The 12,439-nt window shown below is 44.1% G+C and overlaps 1 protein-coding gene across 3 annotated transcripts in view; it reads left to right on the plus strand.

The window, feature by feature from the left end:
• Positions 1-12,439, plus strand: part of ptpn13 (protein tyrosine phosphatase non-receptor type 13) — a 256,822-nt gene that overhangs the window by 163,995 nt on the left and 80,388 nt on the right. For 2 of the 3 annotated variants that reach the window (XM_078214036.1, XM_078214053.1), the window contains 2 exons: positions 201-329; positions 9,651-9,744. In XM_078214036.1, the coding sequence (XP_078070162.1) occupies positions 201-329; positions 9,651-9,744 (223 nt within the window). Of the gene's footprint in view, positions 1-200; positions 345-9,650; positions 9,745-12,439 lie in introns of all 3 variants that reach the window. The other variant, XM_078214044.1, reaches the window with a different exon arrangement.

A 12,439-nucleotide genomic window follows, 5' to 3' on the forward strand; every position in this document is an offset into this window, starting at 1 on the left:
TAATATCATACCTTTATGTTTTGTCATCTGGGTGGTAACTTATTTTGCTACAGTATTTGTAAGAGCATGGTTCAAAACACTGGAAAAATAACATTTTTGAGGTGAAACAGCAAGTATCTGTACTGTTCATAACAGTGAGTAAGTCTCATTTAGTTTTTAATGTTACTGTTTAAACTAGTGTTAATTTTGTTTGCATGTAGGATTCTGCAGCAGATAAGACTAAAAGACGAGCTTTTTCTGATAGTAAACAAAGCACTTTGCCAAAGCCAGGAGACATTTTTGAAGTGGAATTGTCAAAAACGGAGAACAGCTTGGGCATTAGTGTCACGGTACTGTTTTGCAAGGTTTTCAACTTTCTCTTTCTCTACTTAGTGAAATATTAAAGTATATAAAATGTGTATTCAATGGTATTAATTTTCAGAAATCGCAGAGCAGTTTGGCCCTATACACTATTGTTGCAAAATATTTGTGATATTCCTTTCTCTGAAAACCATTCGGAAACCCGCAACAGCTGATTTTTCCTGACCTTCCATCGCCCGAGCACTGGAAGGACATGGGCACCCAGAGTATAATCTGCATGCCCAGGTCTCGACGGATCTGGTGTGCCAGGTCTTTATTGTTGCCTTGTTACACCATTAGCACAGCTTGTCTTCAAAGGTGCCCTCAGTGCAGCTGCAGATTTGAGAGGTCTGCTGCTGTGGAGCTGGCTGCAAGACTCTGGCTTACCTGTTAGGAAATAACAGTCAGTAAACCTACAAGCCCATGGCATAGACCATAAGACATAGGAGCAGAATTGGGCCACTCAGCCCATCGAGTCTGCTCCACCATTCAGTCATGGCTGATATTTTTCGCATCTCCATTCTCCTGTCTTTTCCCCATAACCCCTGATCCCTTTATCAATCAAGAACCTATCTATCTCTGTCTTAAAGACACTCAATGACCTGGCCTCCACAGCCTTTTGCGGCCAAGAGTTCCACAAATTCACCACTCTCTAGCTGAAGAAATTCCTCCTCGTCTCTGTTTTAAAGATAGGGCGGCACGGTAGCACAGTGGTTAGCACTGCTGCTTCACAACTCCAGGGACCTGGGTTCGATTCCCGGCTTGGGTCATTGTCTGTGTGGAGTTTGCACATTCTCCTCGTGTCTTCGTGGGTTTCTCCCGGGTGCTCCGGTTTCCTCCCACAGTCCAAAGATGTGCGGGTTAGGTTGATTGGCCATGCTAAAATTGCCCCTTAGTGTGTCCTGAGATGCGTAGGTTAGAGGGATTAGCGGGTAAAATATGTAGGGATGTGGGGGTAGGGCCTGGGTGGGATTGTGGTTGGTGCAGACTCGATGGGCCAAATGGCCTCTTTCTGTGCTGTAGGGTTTCTAAGATTATAAAGGATTGTCCCTTTAGCCTGAGGTTGTGCCCTCTGGTTCTAGTTTTTCCTACTAGTGGAAACATCAAAGAACAAAGAACAGCAAAGCACAGGAAACAGGCCCTTCGGCCCTCCAAGCCTGTGCCGCTCATTGCTCCAACTAGACCATTCGTTTGTATCCCTCCATTCCCAGACTGCTCATGTGACTATCCAGGTAAGTCTTAAACGATGCCAGCGTGTCTGCCTCCACCACCCTACTTGGCAGCGCATTCCAGGCCCCCACCACTCTGTGTAAAAAAAAAAAAGGTCCTTCTGATATCTGGGTAATATCTCGCCCCTCTCACCTTGAGCCCGTGACCCCTCGTGATCGTCACCTCCAACCTGGGGAAAAAGCTTCCCACTGTTCACCCTATCTAGACCCTTCATAATTTTGTACACCTCTATTAGGTCTCCCCTCATTCCCGTCTTTCCAGGGAGAACAAGCCCAGTTTACCCAATCTCTCCTCATAGCTAAGACCCTCCATACCAGGCAACATCCTGGTAAACCTTCTCTGCACTCTCTCTAAAGCCTCCACGTCCTTCTGGTAGTGTGGCGACCAGAACTGGACGCAGTACTCCGAATGTGGCCTAACCAGCGTTCTATACAGCTGCAACATCAGACTCCAGCTTTTATACTCTATACCCCGTCCTATAAAGGCAAGCATACCATATGCCTTCTTCACCACCTTCTCCACCTGTGCTGCCACCTTCAAGGATTTGTGGACTTGCGCACCTAGGTCCCTCTGTGTTTCTATACTCTTGATGACTCTGCCATTTATTGTATAACTCCCCCCTACATTAGTTCTTCCAAAATGCATCACTTCGCATTTATCTGGATTAAATTCCATCTGCCATTTCTCCGCCCAATTTTCCAGCCTATCTATATCCTGCTGTATTGTCCGACAATGTTCATCGCTGTCCGCAAGTCCAGCTATCTTCGTGTCATCCACAAACTTGCTGATAACAACAGTTACACCTTCTTCCAAATCATTTATGTATATCACAAATAGCAGAGGTCCCAGTACAGAGCCCTGCGGAACACCACTGGTCACAGATCTCCAGCCGGAAAAAGACCTTCGACTGTTACCCTCTGTTCCCTGTGGCCAAGCCAGTTTTCTACCCATCTAGCCACCTCTCCTTGTATCCCATGAGCCTTAACCTTCTTAACCAACCTGCCATGAGGGACTTTGTCAAATGCCTTACTGAAATCCATATAGACGACATCCACGGCCCTTCCTTCGTTAACCGTTTTTGTCACTTCCTCAAAAAACTCCACCAAATTTGTAAGGCACTACCTCCCTCTTACAAAACCATGCTGTCTGTCACTAATGAGATTGTTCCGTTCTAAATGCGCATACATCCTGTCTCTAAGAATCTTCTCAAACAACTTCCCTACCACGGACGTCAAGCTCACTGGCCTATAATCACCCGGGTTATCCCTGCTACCCTTCTTAAATAACGGTACCACATTCGCTATCCTCCAATCGTCCGTGGTGGGGAAGTTGTTGGAGAAGATTCTTAGAGATAGGATGTATGCGCATTTAGAAAGGAATAAACTCATTAACGATAGTCAGCATGGTTTTGTGAGAGGGAGGTCATGCCTCACTAACCTGGTGGAGTTTTTTGAAGAAGTGACCAAAATGGTTGACGAGGGAAGGGCCGTGGATGTCGTCTATATGGACTTTAGTAAAGCGTTTGACAAAGTCCCTCATGGTAGGCTGGTGAAAAAGGTTGGATCTCATGGGATAAAGGGGGAGGTGGCGAGATGGGTGGAGAACTGGCTTGGTCACAGAAGACAGAGGGTGGTAGTGGAAGGGTCTTTTTCCGGCTGGAGGTCTGTGACTAGTGGTGTTCCGCAGGGCTCTGTATTGGGACCTCTGCTGTTTGTGATTTATATAAATGATCTGGAAGAAGGTGTAACTGGGGTGATCAGTAAGTTTGCGGACGACACAAAATTGGCAGGACTTGCAGATAGTGAGGAGCATTGTCAGAAGCTACAGAAGGATATAGATAGGCTGGAAATTTGGGCAAAGAAATGGCAGATGGAGTTCAATCCTGATAAATGCGAAGTGATGCATTTTGGTAGAAATAATGTAGGGAGGAGCTATATGATAAATGGCAGAACTATAAAGGGTGTAGATACGCAGAGGGACCTGGGTGTGCAAGTCCACAGATCCTTGAAAGTGACGTCACAGGTGGAGAAGGTGGTGAAGAAGGCATATGGCATGCTTGCCTTTATAGGACGGGGCATAGAGTATAAAAGTTGGGGTCTGATGTTGCAGATGTATAGAACGTTGGTTCGGCCGCATCTGGAATACTGCGTCCAGTTCTGGTCGCCACACTACCAGAAGGACGTGGAGGCTTTGGAGAGAGTACAGAGGAGGTTTACCAGGATGTTACCTGGTATGGAGGGGCTTAGTTATGAGGAGAGATTGGGTAAACTGGGGTTGTTCTCCCTGGAAAGACTGAGGATGAGGGGAGACTTAATAGAGGTGTATAAAATTATGAAAGGCACAGATAGGGTGAACGGTAGGAAGCTTTTCCCCAAGTCAGTGGTGACGTTCACGAGGGGTCATAGGTTCAAGGTGAAGGGGGGGAGATTTAACACAGATATCAGACGGACATATTTTACACAGAGGGTGGTGGGGGCCTGGAATGCGCTGCCAAGCAAGGTGGTGGAGGCGGACACACTGGGAACGTTTAAGACTTATCTAGACAGCCATATGAACGGAGTGGGAGTGGAGGGATACAAAAGAATGGTCTAGTTTGGACCAGGGAGTGGCGCGGGCTTGGAGGGCCGAAGGGCCTGTTCCTGTGCTGTATTGTTCTTTGTTCAATCCTCAGGGACCTCACCTGTGTCCAATGAAGAGACCCAAAGATTTCCGTCAGAGGCCCAGCAATTACATCTCTTGTCTCCCTGAGCAGTCTATGATAGATGCCATCAGGCCCTGGGGATTTGTCAGTTTTAATGTTACCTAAAAAACCTAACACTTCCTCCCTTGTAATGGAGATTCTCTCTAACGGGTCAACACGTCCCTCTGAGACACTCCCAGTCGACAAGTCCCTCTCCTTTGTGAATACCGATGCAAAGTATTCATTTAGGATCTCCCCTATTCCCTTGGGTTCTAAGCATAATTCCCCTCCTTTGTCCCTGAGAGGTCCGACTTTTTCCCTGACAACTCTTTTGTTCCTAACATATGAATAAAATGCCTTAGGATTCTCCTTAATCCTATCTGCCAAGAACATTTCGTGACCTCTTTTTGCCCTTCTAACTCCCCGTTTGAGTTCTTTCCTACTCTCTCTGTATTCCTCCAGAGCTCCATCTGTTTTCAGTTGCCTGGACCTAACGTACGCCTCTCTTTTTGATCAGATCCTCAATTTCCCTGGTTATCCATGGCTCTCGAATCCTACCTTTCCTATCCTTCCTTTTTACAGGCACATGCCTGTCCTGCAGCCTTATCAACTGTTCCTTAAAAGACTCCCACATGCCAGACGTGGACTTACCCCCGAACAGCCTCTCCCAATCAACGGCCACCAATTCCTGCCTAATCCGGCTATAATTAGCCTTCCCCCAATTTAGCACCCTACCCTTAGGACAACACTCATCCTTGTCCATTACTATCCTAAAGTTAACAGAGTTGTGGTCACTATTTGCCACATGTTCCCCTACCGAAACTTTGACGACCTGACCGGGCTCATTTCCCAGAACTAGATCCAGTATAGCCCCCTCTCTAGTTGGGCTATCTACATACTGTTCCAAAGAACCTTCCAGTGCACATTTTACAAATTCCTCCCCGTCCAGACCCCCTGCCCTAAGCACTTTCCAGTCTATACCAGGGAAATTGAAGTCTCCCACTACAACAACCCTATTTTTTCTGCACATATCCAGAATCTCCTGACATATCCAATCCTCCACTTCCCGTGGGCTGTTGGGTGGCCTGTAGTATACCCCCAGCATAGTGATTGCACCTTTCCTGTTTCTGAGCTCCACCCACAGCGACTCATTACATGACCCCTCAAAATTGTCCGCCCTCTGCACCGCTGTAATATGCTCCCTAACTAATACCGCTACTCCCCCACCTTTTTTAGCCCCTCCTCTGTCTGGCCTAAAACACTTATACCCTGGAATATTCAGCTGCCAGCCCTGTCCTCCTTTTAACCATGTCTCCATCACCGCAACCATATCCAAATTCCGCGTAAACATTAAGGCCCTAAGTTCGTCTGTCTTACCCGTTACGCTCCTCGCATTGAAGCAGATGCACTCCAGACCTCCAGGCCCACTCAGGTCATCCTGCTCCAGAATGCTCTTCTTCTTAGCTCGCCTTGTCCCGGCCTCCAGCTCAACCCCAGCCTCAGTACTTACTGACCTACTGTTTTGATCCCCACCCCCCTGCCACACTAGTTTAAACCCTGCCGAAACACTCTAGCAAAACTCCCAGCCAGGATATTTGTGCCCTTCCAGTTAAGGTGTAACCCATCCTTTCCGTACAGGTGCCATCCTCTCATGAAGACTTCCCAATGATCTATGACTTTGAAATCCTCCCTCTTGCACCAGTCCTTTAGCCACGCGTTCAATTGTAGAATCTCCCTGTTCCTGGCCTCACTAGCACTAGGCACTGGGAGCAGTCCAGAGATTGCTACCATAGAGGCCTTATTTTTTAGCCGAGCACCCATCTCCCTGAATTGCTCTCGTATGACCCCCCCTGCTCTTTCTACCTACGTCATTTTCACCAACGTGTACAGTTACATTTGTTTGATTACCTTCCCTTTTTAATATGCTTCCAACACTCTCGGAGACATCCAGTACCCCGGCACCAGGGAGGCAGACTACTATCCTGGAGTCTCGTTCGCGCCCGCAGAACCACCTGTCCGTGCCTCTAACCATCGCATCCCCCACCACTATTTCTCTCCTAGTCCCCTTGTTTCCCTTCTGGGCCTCTGAGCCCGTCTCTGTGCAGGCGATCTGGTCTTCGTGGCTTACCCCTGGAGGGTCATCCCCCTCCACAGAATCCAAAACAATATACCTATTTTGGAGGGCAACCACAGGGGATCCCTCCACTGACTGCTCACTCCCTTCCCCTCTCCCATCTATTGCCCAGCCCTTATTATTATGGGAGACTGCCACTGGGGTACTTTCTGGTACATCACCCTTATGACTTTTACCCTTCCCACTTGTCTTCCTTCCAAGGCCCCGGTGTGACTACCTGCTTATAACCTCCATCTATTATTTTCTCATTTTCCCTGACTAAACTGAGGTCATCGAGCCGCAGCTCCAGCTCCCTTACACGGTCCCTCGGGAGTTGCAGTTCCATGCATCTGGCACAGATATGGACCTCCCACATCCACCCTATCCAGACCTCGCAGTATCCTGTAAGTTTCAATAGGATCTCCCTTCATTCTTCTAAGCTCCAATGAGTACAGACCCAAAGTCCTCAACGGTTCCTCATATGACAAGTTCTTCATTCCAGGGATCATTCTTGTGAACCTCCTCTGCACCCTTTCCAAGGCCAGCACATCCTTCCTTAGATATGGGGCCCAAAACTGCTCACAATACTCAAAATGGGGTCTGACCAGAGCCTTTTACAGCCTCAGAAGTACATCCCAGCTCTTGTATTCTAGCCCTCTCGACATGAATGCTAACATTGCATTTGCCTTCCTAACTGCCGACTGAACCTGCACATTAACCTTAAGAGAATCTTGAACAAGGACTCCCAATTCCCTTTGTGTTTCTGATTTCCTAAGCATTTTCCCATTTAGAAAATAGTCTATTCCTCCATTCCTCCTTCCAAAGTGCATAACCTCACACTTTTCCACATTGTATTCCATCTGCATGTGGCTGGGAGGCAGTAGGTGAAAGGGGGCATTTATTTTTCTGGCGTGCCTTGTCATATCTGATGTCTCAAACCTTCCAAATTTTTATAATCGCAAGAACAAATCCCACCACCAGCCTCTTCAGGTGCCCTTCAGGAGCAACGACTAGGAAGTGAAGGAGGAGGGTCAGGGTCAGCCCGTGTTCTTCCCTTTCCGTGGTAGAATTTTGCCTATTCCAATTATTCATTAGTGTCCAGGAAATAAGCTTACCTGGGAACTGCTAATAGAAGAATCATCTCCACCACACTCTCAGTTTTCAGTGATGAAACATAGTTTTGAAAAAGTTTATTTATTAGTGTCACAAGTAGGCCAACATTAACGCTGCAGTGAAGTTACTGTGAAAATCCCCTCGTCGCCACACTCCAGTGCTTGTTCGGGTACACTGAGGGAGAATTTAGCATGGCCAGTGCACCTAACCAGCACTTAACCGGAGCATCCGGAGGAAACCCACGCAGGCACAGAAAGAATTTACAGACTCCGCACATAACAGTGACCCAAGCCGAGAATCAAACCGCACATACAGTGACCCAAGCCGAGCGTTGTGAGGCTAACCATTGTGGTTAGCCATGACGTTGTGAGCTAACCATTGTGGTTAGCCATGGCGTTGTGAGCTAACCATTGTGGTTGGAGGGAAACAATGGAGTTAAGATTCATCTGGGCATTTGTGTAAACAAGGCAGGGTTTCATTGGGTTTCCATTTTCAGTGCAAATGCATCGCATGGGGGTGTCACAGTGGCACAGTTGTTAGCACAGCTGCCTCACAGCGCCAAGGGACTGGGTTCAATTCCAGCCTCGAGTGAATGACTGCGTGGAGTTTGCACGTTCTTCCCGTGTCTGCATGGGTTTCCTCCAGTGCTCTGTTTTTCTCCCACAGTCCAAAGATGTGCAGGTTAGGCAGATTGGCCATGCTAAATTGTACCTTAGTGTCACAAAATGTGCAGGTTAGGGGGCTTAGTTGGGCAAATACATAGGGCTACAGGGATAGGGCCTTGCGCTGTTGGAGAGTCAGTGTCGACTCAATGGGCCGAATTATCTCCTGCCCTGTAGGGATTCTTTGATTTTAAATGGAACTGATCATCCGGAGGGAGCAAATCTAATGGATGGTTGACCTAATACTGCCCTATTTTCACTGCCGCTCAAGGTGAATATTTATTCCTGTGATAGATGTTTCTATTCCGCCATCACCATCATTCATTTTTTTGTATGTTTGAAAGAATTTGATTAATTCACCACCCTCCATATCCATGCATACCAACCAGTCATAGGGATTTAAGTTGTGAACACAAATTAATGAGTATTTTGAAACCAATGATTTTGAACTTGCATTATATCAATTTTTGTCATCATCTAAGGAAACTTCCAAATGCTCCAAAATAGTATGCTTGGAGAGATTTGTAACTTGGCCTTATTGCAATCCAGCTTTTTGCTCAAGACTGAACAATTCCAAGTCGAGAGCAATAGTAATGAAAATCTATTGCACCATCGAACCAAAAATTGTTATTGCACAAAGTCTTCAAATTACTTTCTAACTTCAGAAATCCTTCAAGGTGGATCTGCCAAAGTAGTTATTACTGAACATCGCCCTGTTTTGCTTTTGTAAGTTTTATACTTAATGAGTTTAGACCTGTACCATTCCTGCAGTTGAGTAAAGTGGGATCTGCTCCCAGAATGCTATCTGTCTTACCTCTCTCTCTCAACTTTTAATGTCCCCTTTGTTATTCATTGATAATCCTTAGTTTGTCATTTTGTTGATGATTCACTTGCAGGTGCAAATTATTTTTCGCTATTTACCATTTTAAAACGTTTCCTAATTTTAGATTCTTTCTTAAAACCCCTCTGATCCAGTGAGAAAATGAGCAAGCCATCATCTCTCATGCCTTTAACTATAACATCTAATTCTCAGAAACATTTTAGTGGCTCTTGTGTGTGCAATTGACATGGCTCTGATATCCTATCTATAATATGATTAAGTTGTAACAATAATATCTTGTATACATACATCAATTGCTTGGTTTCAAAGTTTACGGCCCTATGCAGCAGATCAGTAAATCATCTTTTTAGGAAAATGTTTAACCTACGCTACCACTTTTAAAAATCTTTGTTTTTGCTAACCTCAATCTCTGTTCTTTCCTCTATTAAAAGATTGTCATAGAGGGCATTTTCCTTTGCCATTTGTTTTCCCAAGATGCAAAACTTCACAATTCTCTATTAGCAATTTTGTGTGCCATCTAACTGCCCACCATGCTAACCCTGCGTTTTTCCTCCCAATTTAATAACAAACTGGGAAACCAACTTTTAAAAATAGGATTTTGCCATGTAAACATATTTTTGCAGATTGGTCATCTTTTTGTAGATATCTTCCATTATCTGAATTTTTCTCTAGGGTGGTGTTAACACAAGTGTGAGACATGGTGGGATTTACGTGAAAGCCATAATACCAGGAGGAGCAGCTGAGGCCGATGGACGTATTAAGAAAGGTTAGTCATATGCAATTGCTGTTGAAAAGTCCTTATAGTTGTCAGGATGCATTTTAAATTGCTTTTTCGGAAATTGTAATTTATTGTATAACTTTTTTTTTTACTGTTTCCTAATGCAAAATAATGGCATGCAGGTTTTTAGCAACTGCCTAAGGTTGTGCACCAACTAATAGGCTTCTGAAAGGCTTCAAGTTTATATGTCAAAATATTTCCTCTGGTTGTGTTGAACAAATGGGGTAGTGTTACATGGAGAAGTGGAAGTAATTATATACTTGTAGAGTATGCACTTGCACATAAATAATAGGTTATCTCATTGACAATCATTTGTGTATTGTTTGCTTTGGCTTTTGTCTGACACAATTGTAGAAGTATACTTTAGATTAAAATAGATTATTAGTTAATTTAAGTACCTGTTTTAAAAGGCTGAAATAGTACAGTAATTCATTTAATATTGCACTCTGAAAAGTGCAACTTTAATTGAAACAATGTTGAGCAAATTAGATTTTCCCATTACAACCAATGTAAAATCTGTAGTTAGGTTCTATAGGACTTTTCCCATGAGAAAATAAAATAAAGCATTGTCCTGAAGGTTAAAATACTGTACATTCCTAAATTTCTATACTTGTAAATTAAACAACATTTTAAATAAAATATATTTTTAAACATCAAAGAAATATACTATCCCTTCCTACTTACATCCTGCTTCCCTCTCCTAAATCCTTGCTAAGAGAGAGGGAGCAAGAGGAGCATTGAGCAGGAGGGTCACAAGAGAGGAGCAGCAAGTGGAAATGGCAGGGAATGAGACTGTCGCGAAATGGGAGAGGTGGCGATGGGGCCAGTCAGGGAATTCGAGAGATCAATCCAAAATGGTGCTGATTGGGTCACATGATATAATATTGGCCTCATACTGAAACAGAAATCTCAGTGCTAAGTGTATGTACCAGCCCTACTATATCCACGGCGTTAAAGCGGAACTTACTGCAATTGTAAATAAGAATATAAGAACTAGGAGCAGAGATAGACAATTCAGCCCCTTAAGCCTACTCTGCCATTCAATATGATCATGGCTGGCCTCATCTCCACCTTCCTGCTTGTTCCCCATAACCCTTCATCCCACTACTTATTAAAAACTTATCTACTCAAATTTGTTCAGTGTTCTGGTGTCCACTGTAGTTTGGTATAGTGAATTCCACAGATTCACGACCCTTTAAGTGAAGTAATTCCTCAATTCTGTTTTAAATCTGCCATTCCTTATGCTAAAACTATGGCCTCGTTCCAGAATGCCCAACAAGGAGAAACTGCTCTATGTCTACCCTGTCAATTCCCTTAAGCATCTTGTATACCTCCATTAGATCTCCTCTCATTCTTCTAAACTACATAAAGTGTAGGCTTAAACTGCTCACTCTCTCTTCATAAGACAAGTCCTTCATCCATGGAATCAACCTATTGAATCTTTTCTGAACCACCTCTAATGCATGTTCCTCAAGTAAAGGGCCAGAAATGTGCATAGTACTCCAGATGTGGTCTCACCGCTGCCCTATACAGTTGCAACAGCATTTCCCAACTTTTGTTTTCCATTCTATTAGCAATGAATGCCAAAATTCCATTTTCTTTCCTTATTACCTGCTGCACCTGCAAACTAACTTTCTGCGATTTATGCACAAGGACACTCAGATCCCTCTGCACCAAAATTTTGCTCTATTCAGATAATAGGCCTTTTATTCCTCTGACCAAAATGAATCACCTCACACTTATCCATGTTAAGTTCCATCTGTCATATTTTGGTCCACACATCCATATCCATATCCATTTGTAAATTTTTTATTCTCTCATTGCAACTTGCTTTCCCACCTACTTTAGTGTCATCTGTAAATTTGGTGATAGTACATTCTATCCCTGCATCCAAGTCATTAATATAGATTATAAATAGTTGGAGCCCAAGGATCAAATCCTGTGGCACCCCATTACTTGCAGATTGCCAACCAGGAAAATACCCATTTATCCCCATTCTCTGTTGGTTAGCCAATTCTCTATCCAAGCTAATACATTACCGAAAGCCCCATGGGATTTTACCTTGTGTATTAAACTTTTGTGCGGCACTGTATCAAATGCCTTCTGGAAGTCCAGATATATTGCATCTACAGGACCTCCATTATTCACTTTGCTTGTTACATCTTCAAAGAACGCTGGCAAATTAGTCAACACAATTTACCCTTCATAAAACCATGCTGACTCTGATAAATTGTGTCTTGACTTTCCAAATATCTCATTACTACCTGCTTAATAATGAATTCCAACAATTTCCCAACTACAGATGTTAAACTAACTGGACTATAGTTTTCTACTTTCTGCCTGTCTCCCTTTTTGAACAGGGCATTACATTGTATAGAATGGGTGTTTTAGCTGCGTCTACCTTTGCTCAATGGTTACATACTCACCTCCAAGTCAGAAGATCATGAGTTCATACCCCATTCCTGGGACTTGAGGAAGTAATCTTAACTCACTGCAATACTGAGGGAATATTGCAGTGGTGTGGGTGTTTAACGAAAGCTCTGTCTGCCCCCTTACGTTAATATAGAAGATCCAATGAGGTTATGTCAAGGAAGAACAATGGAGTTCTCCCAATGTCCTGTCCAAATTTCTTTTTATTCTTTCTATCTTTTGTTCTTTATTTTTGGAGGGGAGACGAACCTGT

The sequence above is a fragment of the Mustelus asterias genome, chromosome 1 (genome assembly GCF_964213995.1).
Source record: "Mustelus asterias chromosome 1, sMusAst1.hap1.1, whole genome shotgun sequence".
NCBI classification, from domain to species: Eukaryota; Metazoa; Chordata; class Chondrichthyes; order Carcharhiniformes; family Triakidae; genus Mustelus; species Mustelus asterias.